We start from the raw sequence: 12,260 nt of genomic DNA on the forward strand, positions 1-12,260 counted from the left end.
CTGTCCAGCCACGCTCCCTCCCGCTGCACCTCAGCTCCAGGCTCGCCCAGTGGTGTTTCATTAGCGCCCTGGACACGGGCCACTCACCAGGAACTTCCCTGCGAGGCCCGAGATTTACGACCTCCCCCCGCCGTCCCCCCGGCTGGCAATGTCAGGCAGGAGCGCAGCGGCATAAAATGGAGCCGGGCGGGCGCGGCGGCGGCGGCCAGGCGGCGGGCGCGGCGGCGGCACTCGCAGGCTCCCGGGCCGCGGGGACGAGTTTCTCCAGGCTCCGCGCTGCGCCCGTGCTCACACGCGCGCCCTGACCGCGGACCGCTCCCGGGCGAGACGGGGCCGCCCCTCTCCCTGCCCTCGCGGAACTGTCAGGCAAAACGGGCAGACGGATATTGGCTCCGCGCTACGCCGAAGCTCCTCCCCGAGTCTGGATCTTTATATTTTTGGAGAATTTCTTTTAACTCAGTTACAAACCTCGGTGAAGGAGACAAGTTCCCACACCCGGCTCGGCTGACGGAGTCCGCGCGCCGAGCGAGGCGAGGCGAGGGCTCGCCCACCTTTTCTGCGGCTGCAGTGTGTGGCGATTTTATCTCTCTTTCAATCGTGGAGGAAAAGGGACTTACTTGGCTGAGGAAAATGCTAATTATCTGGATGTGACCGTGACAAGATTACGTGTGACTGGAGGAAGCAGAAGATGAGGAAAATCATTATTCGAAAAGGAGAATAAACGACCCCAGCTTTCTCTGAAAATTGGTGCTATTACTTCTGGGGTCAATTTCCTTTTATTTTTCTTCCCCTCAAATTAAGAAACCCTGACTTGAGGGCAGAGAGACATCCCCCTACCACTGGGGACCTTTCGGGCTTTGAAGACCCTTTGGATGTAGCGTTGGTGGAACATTTAGGCGCTCTCCTCTGGACAGATCACCATGAATTCTGTAGCTGGGAATAAAGAGAGGCTTGCAATCTCCACCAGGGGCAAGAAATACGGGGTAAGTTGGGCCGGGGACAACGCAGAGACGCCTTCGCAGACCCTGTCGGCGGGATGCCCTCTCCCCCGACCGACCTCCGGGAGGGTGGCGTGCGGGCCGCAGCTCCGCGCCGCGCAGCCGGGCCCGGCGCCTGCAGCCCTGCTCCCACTGCGGAGGCGCGGCGGCGGGTGCCGACGCCGGGGTGTGCGTGCACGGAGGCGGGTCTGCTGGGAGCACGCCGGCCCACTCGCCCTGCTCTGGCAATCTTCTCAGTCCCTTCTTCCCTTCCCTGCCCTGCGCCCGTAACTTCTGCAGCATTCCTGCACTTTTCAGCAGAGTTATACTGAATTTGAGGGCTTCCCATGAATTCTCTGCCGTTCCTCGGATCGTTCCCCTGCACCCCGAAAATCCTTTCATTTACCTTTGTGGTCAGGAGGGCTGCACCATGAATGAATAAAAACCCACAAGTCACAGTCCCTCCGGATGGGATCTGTCAGGATATTGTACCTGGGCCCTTGCTGGGGTGGGTGCAGGGTTCTAAAGCGCGGGGCACTGAACCTATGGGTTTCCCCTCCAGAAACCGTTAAAACCCCTGAGCGAGCCCTCTTCTTCCTGACCCGAGGAAGGGTCGGCCGGCGCCCGGGAACCGGCGCAGGGTGCACCCGGGCGGGGGGATTCACTTTAAGGACAATTAACGAGACAGATGGAGGCCGATTTGGCCACAGGACTTGAAGGGGCCCGGAACGGGCGCCCGCTCGCACTCGGCCGGGCGCTCGTTGGCGCGCAGACCCTCAGGCGGGAGCCCCCAGCCCGGCCCGGCCCGGCCCTCGGGCGCGGGGACCCATCGCCCCTGCGGCCACTGCAACCGGCGTGTCTTCCCCGGCAGGTGAATGAAGTCGGCTCGCCCACCAAGCCCGCGGCGCCCTTCTCCCCCGAGAGCTGGTACAGGAAAGCGTACGAGGAGTCGCGCACCGGCAGCCGGCCCACCCCCGAGGGCGCGGGCTCGGCGCTCGGCTCGTCGGGGACCCCGTCCCCCGGCTCCGGCACCTCTTCTCCGAGCTCCTTCACGGGCTCCCCGGGCCCCGCCTCCCCAGGCATCGGCACCAGCTCGCCGGGATCCCTGGGCGGCTCTCCAGGCTTCGGCACCGGCTCTCCGGGCTCCGGCAGCGGCGGCGGCTCCTCCCCCGGCTCGGACCGCGGCGTCTGGTGTGAGAACTGCAACGCCCGCCTGGTGGAGCTGAAGAGGCAGGCTCTGAAGCTGCTCCTCCCGGGGCCCTTCCCGGGCAAGGTGAGTGCTGCGCGCGGCGCGGCCCAAAGCTCCTCCGGCTCCGCAGCTCGCAGCCCGCAGCAGCTGTCCGGGTGGTCGCGAATACGTGCCTCGCTGCCACCCGAAGGGCCCTGGCGGCGCCGGGGCTGCTCCGCACCCCAGGAGGCGCTGGCACGCCGTGGGCAGTAGCCGGCCCGAGGTCCACCCGGTGCGCGCCCCTCGGCCAGGCCGCCCTGGGGCAGCCAGCTGGCTCCAGAGCATGGAGGTAGCACTCGCTGTCTCAGGCCTCACGGTTCACCGGCCATACCGCCAGGTTGTTTGTCCTGCTAGCCCACCCTTCGGAGTTCTCTTTCTGTGTTCCCTGCACTTTCACGCCCACTCTTTTCTCCTTGTGCGGTCCTGCCATCCCCGAAGACCCTCTTCCCAAGCGTCCCCAGACCTTTGCCGCATGACAGGGCCGGGAACATGCTGACGCCAGCTGTGGGGGCGCTCCCCTTTTCTCCTGCGCTCCCGGGACTGCAGGACTCTCACTTGGTTTTTCTCCCCAACCCCACCTGTGATTACGAAAATAGCGATGGAAAGAGTGGAAGCAAGCTGAGATTTAAGAGTTTCCCATTGCCTGTTTGTGGTCTTTCTTTCCCGGGATTACAGAAACAGAAACACATATTCGCAAGCCAGCATTTTTTGCGTAACACTTTGTGTGTCTCTCTGAGGAAGATTAAGGGGCAAGTAGCTCCGGGGAACAGGGCTACCTCCTGGCCTGCTCCAGCGCTAAGCACGTTGGTTCCTGCTTAGCAACTCTGCCAGCGTTGTGCAACCGGCCCAGGAGCTCCCAGAGTGTAACACAATGCAATTGTATTTGCACTGTTGGGTCCAAGTACTATCAAATGATAATATTTACTCTTTCACTTCAAAGAGTTTTATCAGTGGTTGAGAGAGAAATATCAAGAAAACAGAGTGAATTGCTGTGGTGGTTTCTGACACTGTTTGCTCAATGGCGTTTTCTGGTTTATATTTCTGTGACTTTTGAAATGAAATATTGTGATTTTAAGTGGCAGAGTTTAGGAATAACTGCATCTGCTTGCCTCATCTGCTTATCCAAATACACACTGATGTTTCACATGTAAGGGTTAAGTTACACAAATAGCCACAGACGTTGTAAAACGTGGAAAATTGCCACCAAGAGAATTGGTTTTATGAATCCAGAACTTATCTAAAGAATAATTAACTCGTGGATTGTTAGCATGCCATTTTTGTAGTTGAATAATAAATGCGTCAGGGCACTCTAAGAATAAATCTCAGAGGATCTAAAAGCTTGTTTCAGTCCGTTGCATGCCGGACCCTCCAATTTAACACCATTTCTTCACTCACAGGTTTATTTGCTCTGTGTAGCATTTGTTCACTACTTTTTGGTTTCCTGCCACATTCAAGGTAAGGCGCAGGCACAGCAATGGAAATAACAGCCCTTGTCCACATGGAGCTTATATTCTAATGGAGGCTATAGACCTTAACCACAAAATGCACAATTCATAGTTTATTCATGTTTGTGGTAAGTACTACAAAGGAAGAATGTAGGGTACTTTGAAATTGTATAAGCAGCATTATACCATCTGATAGAGATTGAAGAGCCTTGGTTCTTAAGGATATAAAATCTGTTATTTGGCAATCCTAATAATTTCAGCACCCATTGTTATATTAAAATGAAATGTGCAAAGACCTGGAGTTGAAAACCAAAAGGGAAGAACATGCTCAGCATTTCTGAAACTGAAGGTACTGAAGAAAAAACTCAAGCCTCGAGTTGCAATATTGAAGGATTCTATAGGCAAAATATTGAACAACACGGGAAGCATCAAAAGAAGACGGAAGGAATACAGAGAGTCACTGTACCAAAAAGAATTTGTCGATGTTCCACCATTTCAGGAGGTAGCATATGATTAAGAACCAATGGTACTGGAGCAAGAAGTCCAAGCTGCACTGAAGGCATTGGTGAAAAACAAGACTCCAGGAATTGCTACTCAGGAATTGGTGGAATAGCAGTTGAGATGTTTCAACAAATGGACGCAATGCTGGAAGTTCTCATTCTTGTATGCCAAGAAATTTGGAGAACAGCTGCCTGGTGAACAAACTGGAAAAGATGTGTATGTATGCCCATTTCAAAGAAAGGTGATCCAACAGAATGTGGAAATTATTGGACGAAATCACTACTCTCACACACAAGGACTAGAAGTAACAGTCCTTCTCCATATTTTGTAGAAGATAATTCAAAACCAGTTGCAGAGGTGCATCGACAAGAGACTGCCAGAAATTCAAGCTGGATTCGGAAGAGACCATAGAATGAAGGATATCATTGTTGATGTCAGATGGATCTTGGCTAAAAGCAGAGAATACCAGAAAGATGTTTACCTGTGTTTTACTGGCTATGCAAAGGGATTCGACTGTGTGGATCATAACAAATTATGAATAATATTGGAAAGAACGGGAATTCCAGAACACTTTATTATGCTCGTGAGGAACCAGTACATAGACCAAGAGGCAGTAGTTTGAACAGAACAAGGGGATCCTGTGTGGTTTAAAATCAGAAAAGATTTGTGTCAGGGTTGTATCCTTTCACATACATAGACTGTATGTTGAACAGATAATCCAAGAAGCTAGACTGTATGAAGAAGAGCACGGCATCAGGATTGGAGGAAGACTCATTAACAACCTGCAATATGCTGATTATACAATCTTTTGCTGAAGGTGAAGAGGACTTGAAGCACTTACTGATGAATATCAAAGTACAGCCTTCAGTGTGAATTACACCTCAACATAAAACAAAAATCTTCACAACTGGACAAATAAGCAATATCATGATAAAGGGAGAAAAGATTGAAGTTGTCAAAAATTTCATTTTACTTGGATCCATAATCAATATCCATGAAAGCAGCAGACAAGAAATCAAAACGACGTATCGCATTGGGCAAATCTGCTGCAAAAGACCTCTTTAAAGTGCTAAAAAACAAAGATATCACCTTGAACACAAAGGTGCACCTAACCCAAGCCATGGTGTTTTCAGTCACCTCATATGCATGTGAAAGCTGGATAATGAATAAGGAAGACCAAAGAATTAATGCCTTTGAATTGTGGTGTTGGCGAAGAATATTAAATATACCACAGGCTGCCAAAAGAACGAACAAATCTGCCTTGGACGAAGTACAACCAGAATGCTCCTTAGAAGTGAGGATGGCTTGATTTTGTCTCACATACTTTGGACATGTTATCAGGAGGGATCAGTCCCTGGAGGAGGACATCATGCTTGGTAAAGTAAAGGATCAGTGAAACAGAGGAAGACCCTCAATGAGATGGAATGACACAGTAGCTGCAACGATGGGCTCAGACATAACAACAATTGTGAGGATGGCATAGGACTGGGCAGTGTTTCGTTCTGTTGTACATAGGGTTGCTGTGAGTTGGAATAAACTTGATGGCACCTAACAAGAAGTTTCAGTCCACCAAATTGCTTTAGAATATTTTTGAGGGCCCATTCTTATAGTCAGTTCTTATAATTCGTTTTTTTCTTTTCCAGTTTGAGTGCTCCTTTGTGTGCAAAGGTAAATCAAAATATACTCTTTTCCCAAAAAGGGAGGGTGGAAGGAAAATTATCTGCGGGAAAAAGAAACAAATGTTGAAACTTAAATGCATCTATCATGTTTAATGGAGTCATTTGACAAACCAGATTTTTGTTTCTGTCGAAGTACCCTGGAAAATTCATTAACAGTGCTATAGGAGGCAGCTTGATGGATTTGCCAGTTTTATTTATGTGATGAAATACAAGTTATGCTGGGAAACTGGTGATAGTGCCAGAGCGAGCTGAGGGCTCCAGAAGAAACTCAGCCCTTCACATCATCGTATAGTGACCATGCACACCTAGGGAAGAGCTGTCAGTCATGGGGACAGCCCCATGGGATCACTCTAAGTGCACACACGGATGGATATCACACAGTGTGCAGTTGCCTGAGTTTTACGTATGAAGCAGGACAGTGAAGCATGATGTTTGGGGTAAGGGAATATATAAGAACCAGGAACCCCAAGGTGCTTTGGACTGGCTCATTTTAACTACAAATTGTCCTTCTGCTTGTCATTGGGAATAATAATTTTAGCTGTTTTTTAATTTTTTAAGGGTTTGTATTCTCAGATTAGGTACAATTTCCTTTACACCTTTAAAATTTGCAGCATTTTAACCAAAGAAATGCCATGTTCTCTGATGTTCCATGGAGGGAGGGCCATGTAACTCGGACACAAGGCCTTTCTTCTTCCCAGAGCTGGATTTATGAGCAAATTGTAGATCTCTGTAGCCCTCAGGCACAGAAGGAGTTAAGTTTCATTAGAACAAGGGATGTCATTGTTGACTCCAACATGTAGCTGGCCCTGTAGAGTTAGGGACTGGAAGATAGACATGTTTTTGAAGGGGAATTAGCAAAAATCGTCTTTGTAATTCACTTAAGATGCTTGACTGTATATGGGGGATATATTGACTGTTAATTAGATAACATTCTGTTAGATTTTGTGTTTTACAGAATTAGGGCTTTTGTTGCAAAACATTGCCCACTTTCTGTTTCTAGTTTCATCCATACATTTCCCAAGTATTGTTCTGCCTTATGAGTTCTCACACTGTTTCCACTGTTAGGTAGCATGCCCTATTGAATTGCCCCAATTCTGTCTTTGGGATAGTTGGTGAAGGAGGGCAGTGAAATGCTGGCGAGCCCATGCTTGGCGTCTGGTTGCTCCCCAGAGTCAGTGAGTGACCACTCTGTTCTGGGCACTCAAGTTGTCATGTGACCACTGGATAACAGGGCTTCATGGCAGAAGGCAACATAACTTAAAGTTTCTAGCTTGGGCAGCTGGTCAATTAGGTGGGCAGTGATGGTGCTAACTGAGGCAGGCAACAGGGGGAGACAGATTTGGATGGAGCTCAGAGGGAAGGACAGTAATGGATTTGGGTTCTGATGCATTGAGTGTGAAGTTTCCAGAAAGGGATGGATGAGGGGGACAAAATACAGAATATTGTTGGCTCTCTCAAGACTCTGGAATGAAAAAGTGACAACTGTAGAGTTAACGATGCTCTGGGTTCATCTTTTCAAATAGCAACTTACCTGGGTGAGTAGAGATTTGTGCCCGGTGGCAGGTTATAAAACATTCTGATTGACTTTTATTGTCTGAGTCCGTAAAAAAGTGCTTATTGGCTTTATAGCATTCCTTTTCTAGTGCTGGTAAGTGGAAGTGGTCAGATAAAACAAAAGAGTGTGGACTTGTAAAGTGTTAGGGTTTAAGTGAAAGCAGTCCTTGTACACATTGTGGTGTTCCGATGTATAAATATAAAACTATTTCATTTCCAGTGGCGAGAATATCCTTCCCATTTTATAGACAGAGGAGGCACCAGGCCAGAAGTACTTCATTGGAGGCCAAGGGATGAATTTTCCATTTTGGGGCTGCTCTGGATCAGTCTGATACCTGTGACAGAACTTTTGGATTGACAGTGTAAATTCTACAAAACATCAGCCTAAAGGAATTCCCTGGAGTAAGTAGATAATGTTCCAGGTTGGCAGAAGGTTATCAGACATGTGACCATTCCATATCAATAAAAGAAAATCTTCCTTCATGTAAAAAAAGGTCCAGAACTATGTTCCTTTCTGATTTTGTCTCAGGCCCATATTCTGGGTCCATTTATAAAGCCCCAGAAATATCAGGAAGATTAGCCAGACATAGGGTAGCCTGGAATCCCAGAGATGAAAGAAAGGAATGCGTTACAGAGGTTGAAAAACACCAAACGTGGACTCTAAATAGCCAGAGCCTGAGTAAGTCTAGACTTCAGGGAGATTTATAATATGTGTGTGTGTGTGTGTGTGTGTGTGTGTATATTTCACCCCCAGCTCCAAAAAATAACTCTATTTGAAAGGTTCCCTATAAGCCATCATAAGACACTTTATAAATAGATAAAATAGGCATTGCATTTTAAATAGTTATTAATTATGAGAGAATGCTAGCTGAAATCTTCCAAAAACACATGGCTATTTTCAAAAAGCTTCATTTCAGTTCTGAAATGCTGCTTGTTCTTTCTCTGAGATACTTGTGATTTAGTCTTTCCCATTTTGGAAGCATTTCAAAGGATTGACTAATAGATAATATCAGTAATGGAAAAGTCCTGCAACATTTATCGTTAAAAAATTTCTGAAACAATTTAGAAGGCAATGAAAGCATTCCCAGTAGAGACACGTGAGCGGTGAACTCTTTCTGTAGGCTGAGGCTTAGGCAGCTATGGACTATTGGCATTTCATTCTACCAGACATTTAATTGTGAATGAACATGGTCAGTTTTTATAGTAACTTAATTCACTTTGCGAAAATCCCTGGCCCATAGTGATTTCTTCTACACTTATTGCAGATAGGATTATTGTATCAGGAATGTGATTTTTAAATGGTTGAGGCTAGTCATTTGTCAGCATTGGGAAGGACTAAGTCAATTAAAATTTAAGCCATATCAATTGCAGTTTGGCATTACATCACAGATCATACCATACATCAGCTAATAATAATAATGTGAGGATAATAAATGGCTAACAGTTATTGTCAGGCACTATACTAAGATACACACATACATATATAATCCCATATAGTAAAATGAAGATGAACGTGATTTCGTTTCTTTACCCTGGAATTCTAGGTGGTTGATGTGTATGGTTAAGGTCACAAAAGGAAGCATGAGAAAAGATGCAAGGAACACAGAAATCCAAGCACACTTTTCCCCAAAACCACTGAAGGTTACTCTTAATAGAACCCAATGAGTGGGAGACCTCTGCTTGGGCGGAGAATGTTATGATTATCTTTCCTAGACTTAGAGATGGCAACTTGGCTTTATAGGGGGAGTGGAAAAAAATATGTGAGGTTGTCAAGATTCTGAGCTGAGTAATTTTCTTGGCTGGATGGGGGCGGAGGGGGGAATGAACTTTCTCATATTTATATTCGCCCAGTTGAGACTGTTGTCAGCCCTTTTTGAACAGAAGCCTTGCCTGAGGGCTTGTCCTGACCTTCAGAGAGGATGAAGGCTTCTGTGCTGAGTCAGCAGGCTGCCAGGCTTCTGCTCTGCTCTGTCCTCTTGAAGATTACAAATTGGCTGGTGTCTGTCGGTGTTCACTGTCTCTTTTCAGAAATACCAAGCTGATTTTCTTTTCACCGCTGTCTTGAGTCACAGGGCTGTTTGTAAGCATCTTTTTTTTTATTATTATCTTTAACCTATCTGGTTTCATTGTGGCCATGGAGCACTGTTTAGAATGGACTCCCGTTAACCTTTCATAGTAATATTCATCCATCGGAAATACAGTATGTTTGTATAGGTGCAAGAGAACTGGGACTATACCTGTATTCCTAAATTACTTTTGAAACATTAATCAAAATATCAAACCATTTCTATCCATCATTCTGTTTACTCTTACCTTTGGGACTGCTCTAGAACCCACCTAAGGAGCCCTTCTTCCCTTGCTGCCTCTGCCTGTGTGGGTTTTCAGCACTTATGTTCAGTTCACAAGTTTAGCTTCATGTATGCTGTTGTTGTTAGCTACCATTGAGTCAGCCTCTGACTCATGGTGACTTTGTGCACAGTGCAACACAACGCTGCCTGGTCCTGTGCCATTCCCATGACTGACTGAAGGCCTGACCTTTGTGATCTATAGGGTTTTCATTGGCTGATTTTCAGAAATAGATCTCCAGTCCTTTCTTTCTCATCTGTCTTAGTCTGGAAACTCTGCTGAAACCTGTTCAGCATCATAGCAACATGCAAGCCTCCAGTGACAGGTAGGTGGTGGCTGTACGTGAGGTACATTGGCTGGGAAGTGAACTGGGTCTCCCATATGGAAGGTGAAAATTCTATCACTGAACCATGGTTTATCTTCATGTGTATTGCCTCATTTAGATACATCTTATCTGCTCAAGAGCTGTTAACCCCGTGAGAACAAAGTCCACGTCTCTGTGTTATATTGATTGTGTTAGAGCCTCCAGTTGGCCTCCTATCCCAGTGCCATTGACTCATAGTGACCCTGTAGGACAGAGCAGAACTGCCGCATAGGGTTTCTAAGGCTGTAAATGTTTACAAAAGCGGACTACCACATCTTTCTGTTGCGGAGCAGCTGGTAGGTTCGAACAGCCAATCTTTGGGTTAGCGGCCAAGTGCTTTAACCACTGTGCCACCAGGGTCCTTTGGCTTCCTGTAGTGGAGGCCAATCCAGTAGGTACTCAGGAGAAGTTTATGAAATATGAAATAAAACTGACCAAAAGACCCTGTCTCTTCCACATGCTTGGCATGCTTTTGAATGTCATACTTTTTATAGAGGGGGAACCTGGGAGGAGGGAGTCCAGGCGGCTTTTTTTTTTTTAAAAACCAAATAGGAACCAACAGAGTGGCCAAGAATTAGGGCACCTGGAGAGCCAGGTGTACCTCTGCACACCTCGTCCCAGCTCACTGTTGGTGTGGTTATGTTACCATTGGATATGTAGTCACACTTCGTTAGTTATAGTTCGTTTTCAATTTTAGGGTTTGCTTATTAAAACATCTCTTTTTGATTAGTTTTCATATTTTGAAATTGTTAAAACATTTACACGTTTCAAAAGTCAAAACTTCTTTAAAAGGTATACTCAGAGAAGTCTTGCTTTGACATTATTACCCCCTGTTTATCATTCTAGCATTTCTTTTTGAAAAAAAGAATACGTGTATGTATAGATGTATATGTGTATATACATATATTCTTAATTCTCCTCCTTTCTTACACATCAGGGAGCATGCATACTATATAAACTCTTCTGAATATTGCTTTTTTCATTTGAAAGTATTTCTGGAGGTTACACAATACAATATGTAGAGCTCATTCTCATTATTAACGTCTTTATGGTGTGAAATCTTTCCCAAGAACGTGGAATGTCTTTCCATTCGAACCAGTCTGCTTTTCAGTTTTTAAGGTTTTCCTCATATAAGTTTTGCACGTTTCTTGTTAAATTAATTCTTAGGTGTTGTATCTTTTGTTACTATTATGTATAGGATCTTCTCTTCCATGATCTCTTCTGGTTGATAGTTGTTGGTTATATGAAGGATATTAATCTATATGTTATCTTACTGCCTTATAAAAGTCATTAATGTATTCATTGATTTTTTTTAATGAATTCTGAAGAATTTATCTTCTTCAAATAGAGATATTATTACTCTTTTTCTTTGTTACTTTTATGCCACTGATTGTTTTTTCTTGTTTATTGCATTGGTTAATACTTCCAATATGATGTTAAATAGTAGTGATATAGTGGGCATGGTTTCCCATTAAATAAAATGTTGGCTTTTGGATTGAGGTCCACATATATTTTTTAAAATATTAAGGAAGTATCCATTAGTTCCTATTTTATTTAGTGTTTTTATCAGGAATGGGTGTTATGTTTTGCCAAATATCTTTTCAGTATTTGGGGAGATGATTATGTGATTCTTCTCTTTAAATCTGTTAATATTGTAAATGATTATAGTTGATTTCCTAATAATGAACCATCCTTGCATTCCCATAGTAAACTCTGCTTAGTCATGACATGTATTTTTTTGAATATGTTGCTGGATTCAGTTTGCTTGTGAGTGTAGTTTGCTAATACTTAATTTTTTGGTTTGATATTATTCAGACAATAAGCATTTTTTGTCTCCTCTCATGTACTAGCTACAGTGGTATGCCACATTGTAACTAAGATGTGGAAAGGGTAAAAATTCTTTCCCTGGAGTGACCCACAGTCTAGCATTAGAGACGGACAAGGGAACAAAGAGAGCACAGTTTACTAAGTGCTGACCAGAGCCCATGTGGGCTGCCTGGGAGCATAGGGAGGTGATGCTCACGCTGGCTTTGGAAGGTGAGTAGGCGCTCAGCACATGAACATGGTGAAACCTAGACATTCCAGGCAGAGGGAATGACAGGCATAAGACACCAAAGGTGTTACACGTATGCAGTGTACTTGGGGAGCTGTCACCGTAGCACAGTG

The 12,260-nt window shown here is 45.4% G+C and overlaps 1 protein-coding gene across 1 annotated transcript in view; it reads left to right on the forward strand.

The window, feature by feature from the left end:
• The first annotated feature begins 436 nt into the window (after positions 1–436).
• KIF26B (kinesin family member 26B) overlaps positions 437–12,260 on the forward strand; it is a 567,584-nt gene continuing 555,760 nt past the window's right edge. The window contains exons 1-2 of the mRNA XM_003410922.4: positions 437–983; positions 1,849–2,250. Of these exons, the coding sequence (XP_003410970.1) occupies positions 921–983; positions 1,849–2,250 (465 nt within the window). The 5' untranslated portion in view covers positions 437–920. The remainder of the gene's footprint in view (positions 984–1,848; positions 2,251–12,260) is intronic.

This window comes from Loxodonta africana, chromosome 25 (genome assembly GCF_030014295.1).
Source record: "Loxodonta africana isolate mLoxAfr1 chromosome 25, mLoxAfr1.hap2, whole genome shotgun sequence".
Classification (NCBI taxonomy): domain Eukaryota; kingdom Metazoa; phylum Chordata; class Mammalia; order Proboscidea; family Elephantidae; genus Loxodonta; species Loxodonta africana.